General features: G+C 54.1%; 1 protein-coding gene across 1 annotated transcript in view; it reads left to right on the forward strand.

Moving 5' to 3' along the window:
• The first annotated feature begins 208 nt into the window (after positions 1-208).
• Positions 209-16,371, forward strand: part of LOC121077834 (beta-2 adrenergic receptor-like) — a 32,256-nt gene continuing 16,093 nt past the window's right edge. The window contains exon 1 of the mRNA XM_040573403.1: positions 209-1,587. Within this exon, the coding sequence (XP_040429337.1) occupies positions 414-1,587 (1,174 nt within the window). The 5' untranslated portion in view covers positions 209-413. The remainder of the gene's footprint in view (positions 1,588-16,371) is intronic.

Genomic DNA, 16,371 nt, shown 5'->3' on the forward strand with positions numbered 1-16,371 from the left:
GCGCGGGACCCCCGGGTGCCCGCACCCCGCGCGCGGGGCGGGGGGGAGGTGGGGACACGCGTGGGGCCGGGGGCGGACCGGAGTGGGGACCTGGGGGGGCGCGAGGTGCGCGCGAGGAGGCGCGGCGCAGGCTGCTATTGGCTGCGGCGGGGCTGATGTCACGGCGGGTGCCGCTATAAATTCGGCGGCGCCGAAGGGGCGCGGGGCAGTCGGGCGGGCGCGGCGCGGAGCGGCGGGACGGGAGCGGAGCGCAGCGGGTCGCAGCGAGCACAGCACCGCACCGCACCGCACCCGGGCACCCAGCCCGTCCCGCACCTGCTGTCCCCTATGCGCAGCCCCTCGGCGGCACAGCCCTAGGGAAAAGCCCCCGCCGCCTGCCCGGGGAGAGGGGTGGGTTGTTGGGGGGGGGGGTCATGGGGGTGGTGGGCACCGAGCTGCCCGGTGGCAACGGCAGCACCAACCAGAGCGCCGCAGACCCCACGGTGTCGCGGGACGTGTGGATGGTGGGCATGGGGATCCTCATGTCGGTCATCGTGTTGGCCATCGTCTTCGGTAACGTGCTGGTGATCACAGCCATCGCTCGGTTTCAGCGCCTGCAGACTGTCACCAACTATTTCATCACCTCGCTGGCCTGCGCTGACCTGGTGATGGGGTTGGCCGTGGTGCCCTTCGGTGCCAGCCACATCATCATGGAGATGTGGAAGTTTGGGAACTTCTGGTGCGAGTTCTGGACATCCCTGGATGTGCTCTGCGTCACGGCCAGCATTGAGACCCTCTGCGTCATTGCCGTGGACCGGTACTTTGCCATCACCTCCCCTTTCAAGTATCAGAGCCTGCTGACCAAGAGCAAGGCGCGCGTGGTCATCCTAGTGGTGTGGGTGGTCTCGGCCCTCACCTCCTTCCTGCCCATCCAGATGCACTGGTACCGGGCAGACCGTGACGAGGCAATCCTCTGCTATGAGAAGGACACGTGCTGTGACTTCTTCACTAACCAAGCCTATGCTATTGCTTCTTCCATCATCTCCTTCTACCTGCCACTCGTGGTCATGGTGTTTGTGTACGCCAGGGTCTTCCAGGTGGCCAAGAAGCAGCTGCAGAAGATAGACAAGAGCGAGGGGAGGTTTCACACCCAGAACAAGGAGCAGGACCAGAACGGGCGAGCTGGGCACCGCCGTTCCTCCAAGTTCTTCTTGAAGGAGCACAAAGCCCTGAAGACCCTGGGCATCATCATGGGCACCTTCACGCTGTGCTGGCTGCCCTTCTTCATCGTCAACATCGTGCACGTCATCCAGGACGACATCATACCCAAGTACGTGTACATCCTCTTGAACTGGCTGGGCTATGTCAACTCTGCCTTCAACCCTTTGATCTACTGTCGGAGCCCGGACTTCAGGTATGCCTTCCAGGAGCTCCTGTGCCTCCGCAGGTCTGCCCTGAAGATGTATGCCAATGGCTACTCAAACAGCAACGGCAGGAGCGACTACAACGAGGAGGACAACGGCTACCCCCTGGCATCAGATAAAACCTGCGAGCTGCTCTGCGAAGAGGGCTCCTTCCCTAACCCCGAGGGCTTTTTGCACTGCAAAGGTACTGTGCCTCGTGGGTAGCTAGACGCGATGGGCTCTGGCGTGGCACACTGGCTATAAAGATGAGCCTTTCTCTCTGTAAGGAAAAACAAAACCCCCAAGAATAATATCGATCCTCTTCTAAAGCACCCCTAAAACCCAGAGGCTGCAAGAAACCTAAAACTCAGCAAACCTTCTGCAGGCAGGTGGGAGGCTGCCCCGGGGAGGCTCGGGCGTGCTGGCTGCTCACAGAGGCTACCTATTTAGGCGCACGACCTTAGGTCCCTTGAGCCGGGGGGAGCGGAGGGGGGTGTACGGTATTTTAAGGCTGTGCAGAAAGCTCATCCCAGGAGGAACTTCCTGACGGTGTCTGGTGTTGAACTACCTCATGGCCGGAGTGTGAGCGGCTGGGCGGCTGCCGGAGGAGCCCTGTGCTCCCAGCGCTGCCCAGCAGAGAGGGCACCCTGTGCCTAATTCCCCACAGAAGGGATGCTTAGGACCAGGGCTGAGTGTAACTCGGTCAGCTGTGTCTGACCGCAGCTATTACTGTTGGTGGGACAATTTAAACAACTCCCAGTAACAACGAATGAGTCTTTTGCCAAGTGCTGTAGGAGTTTCTGCTGAAATAATGGTAGAAATAAATGGACTCTCTGCCCAGAATGTGGGACTGTGACTGTGGGGCTCAGGAGTGTGGTACCGGGAAGCTGGGTGAGATGCTGTCACAGTCACAGACCATCCTTTTGTTGAGATTCCAGCCAAAGCTTTTAAGTGCCCGGTTCGTTTAACTTCAGGTCTCAAGTGACAGAGAGCCCGAGGAGGTGGGCAGGGAGGAGGGCTTCCTTACTTTGTTGCAGAGGACTGACAGACTGGAAGCACATCTCTGGCCGCGGGATGGCTTTAGGTTTGTTTGTTTGTTAAGGGTTTTTTTTCCCCCTTGCGGCAGGCTTTGCATTTTGTTCCCGGGTCGCAAAACTTGGCGGCGGGCGCACAGAGCTGTCAGGGGCACGCAGACACGAGCGGGCAGGTGCAGGCTGTGGGACGGGACAGGACAGGGGGCTGTGCTGCTGAGGGCTTCTTCTGAGACAGTCCCAGACTGGAGGAGAGCAGCAATAGGGCTGGGAAAATGGGGCTCCCCCCCTTGCCTTCACCCTCAGCTGCAGTTTGAGAGTGGGGACTCGAGGAGAATGAAGAAGTGTGGTGTCTTCAGAAATACTTGGGGGAGATAGAGGAGAAATAGATCGGTGCTCTGTGTTATCCCGTGGGAGGGATGCTCGGGCACTGCATGCATGGGGGCTCTTCTCCTCATGCAGTTCCAGGCACCTGCCCCGAGCTCCGGGGGTTTTGCTTGTGCTGCTGCTGAAGGGGGGCAGCGCTGCAAGGAAGCAGCTTGCGCTGGCCTGGGTTGGTCAGGGAGGGAGTGGGATTTCTGCCTGCCCACCTTTGCAGTCCCCCTGTGACCGTGGCTCCCTTTGCAGCTCTGGACTTGTCCCAGGCACTGGCACCCGAGCAGGCTGCCCCAGGGGGCACTGCAGGGGAATCACCCCTGTAGGGGCGGTGTGGGGCAGGAGAGGTGCTGGTGCTGCAAGGTGCAGGGCAGCAGCAGGCTCATCCGTAAGCCCTCAGCACTCCTCATGGTAAAGCCCCACCTGGCTTTTGTGGGGAAGGTGAGGAGGAACTCCCAGTGTTCCCTTCTGTCTTTCCCAAAGCAGCCCTGATCCTGCTTGGAAAGGGTGCTGGGAAGGACAAAGAGCTGTAACAGCCCAATCCTTTTCTGGTGCTGTGATGGGTGCTGGCTCAGCTCCGTTGCAGCCTTTCCAGCTCGCAGTAGACAGAGGCAGGGCACGTGCCCAAGAGAACTCATCCCTCCGGCCTTTCGCTGCCAGCATTGATGCCGTGCCTGCCCCCGTGCCCTCCTTGGTGGGGCCGTCAGCAGTGCCCCAGTGCACCCCAACTCCTTTGCATTCAGCTTTGAGATCACAGTGTGAGCCACCTGAGCAAACAAGGGGTATGATGGCACAGTACGGCGTGTGACCACAGGGAGGAGGTGGCCCCTGGTCTGCAAAAACATTTGCTCCTCAGATCACATTAACAGGACACATTAACAGGCTGTGTGGGGTCAGGTGCTGCTGATTTCCTACTGTACCAGGACTGAAAGGAAGGGACCTGCGCTGCGGGGTCCAGAGTAGGTGCCCCGCGTGGGTTAGAGGTGCACTTCAGCTCATTGCAGGTCATGATTATCATGTAGCACTCTGGGGGAAGTGAAAATTAACCTCTTGATTGTCACGATCGATTTGTCCTGTCGTTAATCCGGGGGAATGCAGGCTGTAGCAGGAGCGCAGCGGGAGGGGGTCCTGTGCCAAGGCAGGGCCGGGAGAGATCCGGTGCCCGCATCTCAGTGGCTCTGCGTATTTTTACCATTATTAATTACTGTTTGCATTTCAATAGCATGTGTTGTGGACCAGGATTTTATTGTCCAAATAATTACTCTGCTTGCCTGGCTGGTTATATTCACAGTTCAGATGGTGCTGTATGCCACAGCTGAGAGATGAGCAATGGTTAGCTGCAGAACCCATGCAGTGTCCAGCGCACAGAGGTGGAAGGGACAGGGGACGTTTGTCTGTTGATCTCTGTGTTGCAGTGCTCAGTTGCAGTGTTAGGAAACGTCAGGCTTGCAATGCAGTCTGAGTGTTGAAGAACTGATTTTGTTCCTCTAAGGCAGCACTAGCGAAACGGGTACAATACAAACTGCTCAGTTCTGGAGGCAGCGGGAGCCAAAAGAGAAATACTTGAGGACAAAATATTGTGGCACCAATAAAGCCAAACATGACAAACCTTTCCTGTTCCAGGGTTGAAAAGATAAGCTATATAAAGGAATCCTTTTGCCTATTAAAATATTTTGTAATAAAAAGAATTTTATAGATGTATGCTAGGCATTCAAAAATGGAACATTTAAGTCAGGACACTAACCACTTACAGTGATTTTAGGGTACTTGGGATTTGCACTAGCAGAGGGTTGACTCAGGTTAAGTACATCTGATAAAACACAGCAGTGACTTAATTAGAGGACAGTCACTGTGATGAAATACCCGATTGTAATTGCAAACTGACCAGGCTGCCTTGGGTGCTGCTGGTTTGTACCTTACACCACTGCCACGGTGGTGCGGAGCACGGGCGGGCTCCACAAACTGGGGCTTTGCACTGCGGTACGTTCACCCTTTCAGCCGCAGTCAGACAGGTTGTTACTGCTTTTAACGTCTTGCTCAAGACGAGTGTCACAAATGCAGCTTTTGTGTTAAAAATCCTGTCCTTGCTGCGGGTGGCCCTGCTCTGGCAGCTGTAGCTTCCGCATCAGGAGTTGTCTTGGCTTCGTCCACCACAGCGGGCAGAGTGTCGCGAGTTCTGTCGGTCCTTTGCCTCTTGGGAGCATTCCTGGAGACCTTTCGCTTTCAGGGAAGCCCGGGTCTTGAAATACAACCTGCTGATTGCTGGGGAGCTGTGAGAGTGCAAGGAGAGCAGCACAGGGGGGGGTGGGCTGGGCACAGATCCCCACCTGGTGGCATCTACAAATCTGTGGGGTGTTGGGGGGCATATGGAGCCCGTGAAGTCAGGTCCGGACCGTGTGGGCTTCTCCTCTGGTCGAGAAAAGCATGGGAGCCCTGCCTGAGGGCACTGCCCAGGCAGTGGATACGGCAGGGAGGGAGGGAAGAGACTTAAGTTACCAAATCCTCCCAAATGCTTGAAAATAGGCCAGGGCTTAGTAGTGCAGAAAGGAGAGCCCCGCTCCTCCAGAGTGGGTGTGCGAGCAGGCACACGCCGTGCTCTTCAGCCCTGCCACGTCACGGTCGCTGTGCTTTTCAAAGGGCTTATTTATGTATTTATTTACTATAAGGGACATGTTTTTGCTGTAGGGGGGAGGGCATTGACAGGGCTGGCTAGGAGTAAACAGCAGGCTGCAGTCTCTCTCCCAGCATCTCTTGCCCTTCTGATATTACAATACTCAGCTGCCAGGAGCCCAAATCACCCGCAGTGGCTAAGGGAAAGGCTTTCCCCCCTCCCTTTGCCGGTCCCCTGCCTCTGCGTGTTTGTGTTAACTGGTATGATGAATCCATTTCCCAAGGAGATGAGTTTATGAGCATGTTCATTCCTCTGGCGGGGGGGAGGATGTCCTGCCTTCCACGTTCCCTTCTCTGCTCTCTGTCAGCAAATAGAAAGTGCCATTCCTGTAAAAGCAGCAGGCAAGCAAAGGTTTCCCGAGCAGCCTGGCTGTGTCCTGGGACAGGGAGGGTGGGAAGGGGGAGCCAGGGGGGCTGCCCCTTCCCCAGCCGTCTGCAGAAGCATCCAGCCCTGGGGAAGCACCTCGTACTTCGGCTGACCCATGTCTATTGCTAACTTGTCAGAGCTGTGTGCCTGCACTTCATGTTTGCAGTGTACATAGTATCCAAGGGTGGTGCTTCAGGTTTAGATGAGCAAGGGCTGTTTTGAAAAACCACCCTGGCCTTGGATGTTCTGCTTGGCAGAGAGGTGGTGTGACCCCTGGCTCCCCGAGACCAGTGTTTTGCAAGGATTAAGGTTCCTTTCATCACTGTTTTTGCACTTGTGCTTGGCTTCCCGGGTCCAGGAATAGGACTACAGCCACTGTTGGGCATCTTCCTGTCAACAAAGTCTCTTTAAGTGTGAGAGCTTGGCTCTTTCAGAGAGCTGAGCCCAGCAGGCTGAGCACTTCTTCCCCCGGTTAGCCTTTTATCGGAGCTCTTTGAAAGCGAGCATTAGCCCTAACCTTTCTTTTGGGGGCAAAGAGAACACTTTGCAGTGAACACACATCCCCGTTTGGCAGCCGGGATAGCTGCACCCTCTTATCACTGACATTCCTCCCCTGTCACCAGCTGCAGGGGCACCCAGCGAACCTGTAGGTGGTTTTTATGATACTACAGAGCAGGGCAGTGAATATTCTGCCCATCTCTGCCTCTTGAGAGATGCTCTACAGCTGTTCCTTAGGGTCTGAGCTGCAGCTGGTGGTACAGGCAGACCCTGGGGCACAACTGCTGCCCCTTGCACCCTCAGCTGCAGTGCTGAGGCTGTTTGCCTGCCACCGAACAAAGTACAGCCAGCTCCGCTAGGGTCATGGTAACACAGCCCGGGTCTAGACAGAGCTGTGCATGCTGGAAACAAGTTTACACAGAGCTTGGGAGGAGGTTATCTCTCCTGGTAAGTGTCATGGGATCTATTTGTAAGAGCTCGACACAACCCTGATTCACCTGGATTTGGCAGTGGGTATCTGCTGGGGTTGCTGTCTGTAAGGGTGCTGAATCAAGCCTGGTATTTCAGGGGGCATCGAGCCCTTACAAATGTTGTTGATCAGCATTGTTGATCATGATAAAAGTGGATTTGCTGCTTCTCCATGCATGCAATTTCAGTTTTTCTCCTGTTTTCTCACTCTCCCAATGGCAGGAGCATACAACTGAACTTCACTGCAATATTGCCAGTGAGAGCGGATTGGGAAATATTTACTTGTTTACTGTCCTTGGTAAGGTTACTTTTGCACAAGTGCATATATATTTTGATGTATGTGTGTGTGTATATATCTCTATCTATATACAGTGATATATAGGTCTGTATCTAAACAAGGAAATGTAAAGGTGTTTTGTGCTGGCTAGATACATAGATGAGGACATGTATGTTCAAAAGTTTGAGTATTTATTGCAGGTTCTATTGACTGACGTTGTGTTTAAATAAAGAGTATTTATGGTATGCTTGTAGTCAAGTGTCCTTGCTTGAAGCTGTTCTGGCTCTATCTACCACATTCTCCAAGACTCTTCCAGTGAATCCTTCAGGGCTCCTGTGAAACATAAAACAAAGCTGAGTCGCCTGGTGCAGGCCAGGAGGCACACGGAGCCTCAAGTGGCAGAGAATTTCATTCGTTTGTGCAGTGCTGTGAGCCCTCCTTACCTGGAAGCACTGGGAAAGCTGGGGGTGCTCAGCATCTCCCTGTAAAAAGGCTTCTCTGGTTTCCATCCCCTGTGTCGGGGCTCATAGCAAAAGTGTTTTTTAAAAACCCACCTGCTCTGCTGCCTGTTTGGACTTCAAACAGCCGCAGTCATGTGGTGGCAGAGTGGGGCTGCTGAAGAAGCAGGGTCGAGGACAGCTGGGCTTTTAATCCTTTGTTGCTGGTCTCTGGTGCCAGCCTTCCCCAGCGCTGGGAGGAGCACGCAGATGTCCAGCACAGAGCCCAGGGATGGGAAATGCGAAACGCAGGGGCAGTGCATACAGGGATCAACTGTAAAGCTCCCTCTGAGGTGCCTGAGCGAGGTCTCACCATGCCCACAATGGGTGCTGTGCACCTCCTGGGGCTCCTTTGTCCTGGCTCAGCAAACTTCACTGCAGCATCTCCAGCTGTGCTGGTTTGGAGCTTCGGGTGAAGCAGCAACGATGCCCTGAACCGCAGGAGTGGGGGGACAGTAGCACAGTGTGGTGGCTCTCTCCTGCCTGTCTCAGGTTGCTTTATCTCCTAATTAGGATTGGAAAAGCTTCTGGGGAGGTCTTTGGAAAAGCATCCTAGCCCCAGCCTGTTCCTCTGGTACCTGCTGCCCAGCCCTATCATGTTGCTCTCACTGCCTCAGGTGGGGTGAAGAAATAGCATGCTTTATGTTAAGCAAGATCCCAGCCCTGCGTGTTGCAATGACAAGTATTTGCCTTCTTTATGCCACTTAAGACCACGATGAAAGCGTTGGCAGCAAAGGCCAGTGCAAGCCCTGCACGTTTCAAGGCTTCTCCTTTCCAGAAACAAGAACAGGAATCGTAGTGCGGCTTGGACAGGGAGGGATTGCACCAGGCACTTCCAAAGCGCGGCAGGTGCCCAAATTGTAATCATTTATGGTTTTGTAACTTTGTGCTTTCAAGGGATAGCGAGCTCCAGCTAGAAACAGGAACCACTGCCAACTGCAGGGGTTTGGAAGAGGGACTCAGACCTTCAGTATCTCAGTGGGAGCCTGAGCTGCCATCCACCCTTTTAAAACAGGACGTTCAGACTGGAGAACATTTCTCACCACGTCCCACCTTAGGCTTGGTCCTAAGAGGTGCTTAGAGCCCAGTGCCCGCTTCCCAGCACCCTTGGTGCCCGTGCTGAGGCTCCCAGCACCCCCTCCTGGCTCTGGTCCCCAGCCATGCCAAACGAATGTCATTAGGAAACCACAGCAGCCGCTGCCGGAGCTACCTGCAGCCTCGCAGACATGACTTCATTGCAGGCGTAGGCAACAGCAGCCTCGGCGAGATCTCTCACCAGCCCTGCAGGCAGCCTGCGCGCAGCCCCCGCTTGCGCCCCCGCCTCGGCAGCTGTGGGGGCTCGGCCTCCTCCGCTGGGCTCCGCAACATCAACCCCGTCCTGAGAAACGCATAAACAGCAAACGGGGCCTCCGGGAAAACCCTGCCAAGTCCTTTCTCCCTCATATAAATATTTTTTCCTCTTAAGTGTATGCGAGTGTGAAATATCCCTCCTTAATCTTTTCTCTTTCTGGCGGAAAGAAATGCTTGTTCATCCCTGGGCAGGGACAGCCCTCACTTTGATATTTAGTGTTTTGCAACCATCAGCCCAAGCAAAATCTATGCTGCCAACAGCGTTTCTTATTGCCCCCAAATCCCTATTGCTCATCCTGCCTCTGAAGCCTGCTGGCACTGGAGCAAATGGTGCCTGCCCTGCTGGGTGCCCGGCAGGACCGGGACGTGACACTGCTCGGTGTCACCTGGGTGGGGGTCCCGTGGGCGACGGTGTGGACAGCAGTGGGTTTGTGACAGCAGCACCTTGAAAGCAAACTGCTCAGGGAGAGATACTCCCCATTTTCTGATAGAAGCTGAGTGAGAAAGGAAGCATTTCTGTATGCAGCAGAGATGGGGGGACCCAACACGTCTGTGCACAGGGGAGGGGGAAAATAGATTTCTCTGTAGAAATCTGTTCTTTGGGAAATGTGGTGGTGTTGTTCAGATGTTTCCTTATTCTCCATTCTTTGTATCTGGCTGTCCTGCTCAGGTGGGCCTGGGCATAGGCTGTCATCCCTCCCCTCCAGCACAGGACCTCGCTCGAGGTCGGTGTCTCACCCAGATGAGGGCATTGCTGCCAGCCGCTGGGCTGCCCTGCACCGGAGCAATGCTGAGATAAATCCCTATCAGTCTTGGCTGTAGGTTGTGGTGACATCTCCCCATAACCCAGGTCCTACAGTGATATCCTGCCTCCACGTGAGTCTGGACTCTTCTTTGTAGAGACAAGTCAGGCTCAAAAGCTGGAGTTCAGAGCTGCTGAGCAGGAAGGGCAGGACAAACTGCTTTGTAGCTAAAGATGAGAAAGAGCAATAGCTCCCTCGTGCTGGGATGAGGAACACCCTGGTAGCACCCCAGCAGTTCAATACAGAGAGATGTTGACGTTGTGGGCTTGTTGTAGGATGCTCTCCCCAGGGATTTGCAGTGCTGGGCCCTTCTCCCCCAGCACCTTCCCAGGTGCCTTGAGTGGCTCTGTGTAAACCAGCCCGGTTCGAGCAGGACCTCTTTGTACCCAGCTTGCCATACATGAAGGACAACTGTGCTGTAAACCACCAGGTCACAGATTTTCCAAGCAGATGTGTAATGCTCTGTGCCCTTGTTGAACTGGACTGTATTACCAGAATCGGTGCAACCAGTCGTGACAGGGACTCGGTCGATGCTCTGCATGGTCTGGAGGGCACGCCTGTAGAGATCTTTGCTGTGGAAGGTGGGAGGGGAAGGGAGATGCTGGCACGGATGGGCTGGAGGGGTCGGTGTGACGCAGCAGGACTGGTTTTCTAGCACAGACATCAGAGCAGTGTCTTACATTGCATCACAGCCTGGTTTGGGTTGCAGCGAGCGCCGGTAGGGACCTGCGTTTCTCTGTGACGTGCTGTGGCTCAGCTCTCCCCTCCCCTCATCTTGTCCTCGCAGGCACAGGCTGTCCTCTTCTTCGCTGCTTCTGGAAAGTGGAGTCACTTGTGAGCTAGCCAGGCTTTTGCATAACGGAGATGTTAGCAGCCTTCCTGCCTGGGGAGCAGTGTCACGGGGGGGGGGAGCAGTGAGGGCAAGTCCCACCCAAGACCTGGAGGTCCTGCTGTCTCCTGCTGAGAAACATTCCAGAGAAAAGGCTGCAAGTGCACACCGAAGCAGATGGGGCAGAGGGGAAGGCACTGAGCTGGGCACAATCCACAGCTGCTGGAGTTAATTCATATCCCTTCAGCACAGCAGCTGAGACAAAGCAGAGCTGCAGGGAGGGGAAGCACGGCAGGAAAAAGAGAGAGCAGAACCCCAGAAAGACATTTTGTGACTCATGGAGCAAGTTCCTCGGTAACTGCACGGCGTGATTTGTTCAGCCCACTTAGAGCCTGGCTGTGCAGTTAGTTCCCCATCCCTCCAGGGCTTCCTGCTGCAGAGGAAGACCCTTGTTAAAAGGGGATCCTCACGGGACCTATTTATAGCACGGAAACCCTTACAGGAGAGCCACACAGCCCTGTATGCACATCTCCCCATCCTGGCGATGTGCAGGCTGGTCCTCCTGCCATCCCAGTGAAGCATGGGGCTCCTCCAAAGTGCTGCTGAGGGGCACAACAAGCTCACGTGCATCCCCATCCAGTCTGCATTTTCCTCCCTGGACCCCAGGGACCAGAGGGGTGCTGGCATTTCGTCTGCTTGGGTTTGGTCTCAGGCTGGACGGGCTCCATCCAAGCTCCTGTGCTAGAGACAAGCCACTGTTGGATTTCAGAGGGCTAAAGCCAGGTGGCAAAGCTTTGGGGATTTTCCTGTGTGATTTGATGTGCAAAGCCAAAGGCTTGTATCAAAATCGGAGTGATTTTTGGAGACATTTTCTGCCTAAAGGTTCCCTTTACACTGCAAATCTCAGGAGATGAAAAATAATGATAAATCTGTTTGGAAAAGCCAACCTTCTAGCATAGATTTGGACAGCTGCAGCTTACTGAGGTCCTGTGTCTGTAAGGAAGCTTTCATCTCCCAACAGATTCATAAATACAGTATAGACTGGTGAAGAAAACTGGAGGGAAACAGAAGGACATTCAGGAGAATGGCTGAAGGGACAGATGGAGGCAACCAAAGAACAAAGGCAAAATGAAATATTGCCCAAAGAGAGCATATAACAGTGACAAAGAAACAAACGGAGATGAGAAATGGGCCCTAGGGGAGAAAATGACTCAAACACCAGCAGAAAACTTGGGGTGGAAAGCAAGAGGCTGAGTCCCTTGTGGAAAAGGAGGGAGAAGCTGGAAAGGGATTGCAGAAGGAGAAGAGACAGGGCTGGAAAATGCCACGAGAGCAGGATCCGCATTTCAGTACAGGCAGCCTGACTGGTGCCTCTTCCCTCCTGCGTTAGTGTTTCCTTCTCGTCCTTTTTCTGCTGGTGCTAGCTGGGGCTGGCAGGAGGAGGAAGGAGGAGGAAGGCAGGAGGCAGGGAGAGGGGACAGCTTCTGGGTGGAAGAGAAATGCTGGGGAACCGTGGGTGAGAGGGGATGAAAACCATTCATCCCCTCCTCTCCTCCATCCTGAGCTGCCTCTGTCTTCTCGGGGCGGTGGGGCAGAGCTGCTCCGACTGGGAGCAGAGCCCGTCCCAGCAGCAGCTCTGGGAAGGAACATCCCAGCGGGGCTCACCTCTGCCGCCAGCCCCGAGCCACACGTCACACTCACTGTGCTGGGACCAGCACTGGAGCTCGCACGGAGCTGTCAGTGGGAGCCAGGAGCCAGCAACTGCTGGTTCAAACCGCAGGGGGAAATATTGGCATAGACGCTGTGTTTTGCCAACACGATGCTTACGTAGGAGCCTGCATGGCTGATGGACCAGAATACATTACCTTTGCTGTGCTAGCAATGAGTAAAACCAAGAGTAAAATCTCCAAACGTCGAAATGCTCTTTGCTGCTGGTGAAATGCCTCTCCTAACTTTCCCGATGTGTCAGGGAGGTTTTTCTTGGATCCGAGCACGTGCTCAGACAGTGGAAAGGGCACAGAGCCATCTCCTGCAGCCTGCTGCAGCTCTCAGCTCAAAGGAAGGGTGGCCGAGGGAAGAAGGGTTACACAACTACGGGTGTCCCAGCAACTAGGAGCGTCCCAGCAGACTTCTGCTGGAGTCATGTGAAAAATGTGTCCTGCACAGCAGTTTTTTAAAGAAAGTGACCCTGTGGAAGGGGTGGGTTGAATCCCACAAAGGACCACAGGTCAAATGGCCAAGGAAGGAGTCCCTGCTGAAAGCATTGCTTCTTGGGGAACAGCCTCAGCTGGGGAGAGCACCGTCTTGGTTCAGAAATGGGGGCAGACAAACGCTTGTGTAGTACCTGCTTGTGCTCTGGCTGGCATTAGCTGGGGTTTTTAACTTCTGATGTCCATGAGCGCTGAAAGAATTAGAAGGTGGCTTTAAAAAAGCGTTTTTAATGTATTTTCTATTAGCAGCCCCCACCTGTTGATAGAGATGCCCAGAGAAAACCAGTGATGGCCAGCAGATGAGGGCAATCTGTTAGGAATTTCGAAAAATAAGTTGTCTGCCCTAATACACCATCTGTGTTTCCTTTATTTTCTACCCCTCTCCTTCTGGAGCTGGGGCCCTTGAGTCCTGCAACCTGGTTGTTTCCTAAAGCATCTCTTTCCTCCTCTCGTGTCAGTAGAAGACACAAGGACAAGGCCGTGCCTTTGGAAAGCCCCCTCCTAATCCTTGGCGCAAGGCAGGATTATTTAAAGCAACACATTCCCGACTTCCTCTCAGTCCCCAGGTTCCTTCCCGCGTTGCTGAAGCTTTGTGTAGAGCAGCGATTTCCTCTAACATGAGCTTGCTTCCTCCTCGGAGCTGCTCCGCTGCCTGCCAAGGCGCGATTAGGGAGGGCGTGGAGCAGGCGGACCTGCTGTTCTGCAAGCATGCGAGCCTCTGCAGCCAGCGTGCCTGCCAGGTACGGAGACAAATCGGGACAGCCGTCTCCTGCGCTGGCCCGGCAATGTCCCTGGCGATAAGCAGGAGGTGCAGCTGCGAGGTGCAGGTGGGGACAGCCAGTTTTTCCCCGCAGGAGAGCCGCAGGAAGGGGCTGGGCAGCAGGGTGGCAGCAGGGATGCTGCTTGGGCTCTGGTACCAGCATCGCTCCCTGAAGTTTTGCTGCTCGTTGGCTGCATTTTATGTGTTGTCTGGGGGTGTCTCCACAATGCAAGATGTGCCAGCCGGCAGCTGTAGCTAGGAAAGGACAGGTCGCCATAGCTCATCTCTCCTGGTGTGCCCACGTTGCTCCCTTGCACTGCTCCAGCCACACTGTTTGCGGCACTGGTGGTAACATGGGTGCGTGCTGTGCGGCTAGCATCAGCCCCGGTTTGCTGAGATGGTTTTGCTGTTAGCAGCTCAGGAGGATGTGCAGAGGGCCCTGCAGCTGCACCGTGCCTGAAGGGACATTGGGCCTCCTGCAGGGAGCCCAGCAGGACCAGGACCTGGGCACGACCCTGGCCATGTGAGGGGTGTAAACCTGTTCATGGTCCGCGTCTGGACTGGAGTTGTCCTTATGTACAAGGTGTTCTTGGAGTAACATCGAGATGCTCTCAGCCTCCAAAGTCCATTGCCATCCCTGAAAAGCATTTGGGGTTATATTGTGGTGTTACGGAAACACGGGTGAGCCAGTAGTGCCGAAATGTTCTTAATTACTCAAGACCTCAACCCTCCCTAAAGCGCAAAGGCTTTTATGTGGAGTGCTTGTTGAGTTACAGGAAGAAATACAGCACGAAAATATCAGCATGTTCCGTGGTGACAAACATCTGCGATGCAGGCACCAGATTAGAAGCTGAGAGCGCCGAGGACTGCGCTCCGGTGTTGTAACTCACTGCACATCGCGGTGCCTCGCTGCGTGTGATGCGAGACGGAGCCTGCTGGGCGCGTGGAGCCGCGAAGGGCAATGCCTCTGCAAGCGGTGTCAGGGAGTTTGGAGAGGAGAGATGCTTTACAACTGCCAGGTATTGTCATCTCTTGGCTGCCGCGGCAGGAATCTCAACCTCAGCCCGATCCGGTTTCATTTAATGATTAAACCGTTTGTGACTTTGCCAGAGCTTACCTAGAGTGCTGCGAGGTTGTCTGTGAGACAAGAGCTGTTACGGCGTTACGCCTCACCACGAGCAGGCTGAGAGACCGGGGCGAGATCCCCAGCGGATAAGATAAACCCTTTGCACCAAGAAGGAAACTTTCGAGTTGCAGTTGAAAGTCATTAACTGTTAGATTTTGCAGAGAGTTTAGAGTGATCCCGCCTAATCTAAAAGCAACATCAATGCCCTGCAAAAGCGTTTTCATTAACCCCAAACAGTGGTTAAATTTTTCACCCCCCATTTCCTTCCTTCAGCTGCCAAAAAAAAAAGCTGCATTTGCAGAGAGCTTTCTTCCTTCCCCCCTGCTTCTTGCATGATTCATCCAGGGATGCCACGTTCCTCCGTGGGTGATACAAGAAGCCAGCGCATTACAGCCATCGGTGCAAATAGGGCCAGAGGAGTCGGCGGATGCTAATGGGTACCTCTCAGTACTCCTGCTAATTATAGCATCGGCAAAGCCAGGTCCAAGCTATGGCTTTGCCTGAGGAAACCCCCGGTGATTTTAGCCAGAAGTTCCAATTACTGTTTGTTACAAGCAGATGACTAACAGAAACTAGACATATTAGCTCATCTTGTGCATTTCTGGAGGATTCCTCTGCTGTAACGTAGACATGTATGAGCGTGCTGTGCTCAGAAGTCACCCGTAAGCTCTTCGTGCTGTTTGTCCTACGCAGGATAACAGGGTGCCCACCTCTCCCCTAGACAGAAGTCTGGGACTCCCCAGAAGCACACGTTTTCCTATTCCTGTGTCCCCTGAACTTCACCCCCTTGCTCACATTGCTGCGTTTCAGTCCCTCCGGCTGTTCGAGGAGGGCAGCAGAGGGATGCTGGGGCTCTGCCCACGTCCTGTGCCAGCAGGGTGCCGGTCACCACAGGTGTCCTCATCCCCACCCGCAGCTCCTGCAAGCACAGTACTGTTAAAAATAGAGACAAGTTGGAGATGAGCTGCTGAGTGATTAAAGGGCTGGCTGGACTGGTTTGTGAGGTGAGGTGAAAAAAGCTGAATCTATGTGTGCATCTCACTTGCTCCACCTTGTATCTCCTTACAAGGAGGTTGTTAACGTCCAACTTCCAGTAATTTATGGAAAGTTCTGCTGTGATTTCCACGTGGACTCCCTCTGGATGGATTCCCATGCCACAGGAACTTTTCCTTTTCCTTCCACAGGAACAGTTCCTTGGCATGTCACTGGTTCTTTATTGGCCATTTTAGCACACACCTGGAAACTCCAGGGATCCTGAAGCCCACTTTTTCCTCTCGCCATCACAGTGAGCCCTTGTATCTCAGGCTCAGGTGTGGAGGAATCAGCTGATTATTGATATTCACCTGCTGGTGAGTCTCCAGTAGGCCAGCCAGAGGGCTTCGGATGTCAGTGCTGTCATAACTATGCAACTGATTGAAAATACAATAAACCTGAAAGCCCTTCTGTATCAGACCATCAGAGGGCTGTAGCTGAGCTGCCTGAACACCTCATAAATAAATAGCAGGGCAGTCATCCTGCAGAAGCCTTGGGACCATCCGTGTTTTAAATGGGGTTTTGGGTTACAGCTGGGCTTCACAGCCTGCACTGGCTTCAGGGTCATGATGCCGTGAGGTAAGATTTGGCTCTTCCTAAAGAGCAGGGAAATTGCAATAAATAAATCGCTGAAATTAGAACCTGGTGTCCCTTTCGCATTCTGCCCCTGCCATTTCTGCATGTTTATGGAAGGGG

The sequence above is a fragment of the Cygnus olor genome, chromosome 14 (assembly GCF_009769625.2).
Source record: "Cygnus olor isolate bCygOlo1 chromosome 14, bCygOlo1.pri.v2, whole genome shotgun sequence".
In the NCBI taxonomy this organism is placed as follows: domain Eukaryota; kingdom Metazoa; phylum Chordata; class Aves; order Anseriformes; family Anatidae; genus Cygnus; species Cygnus olor.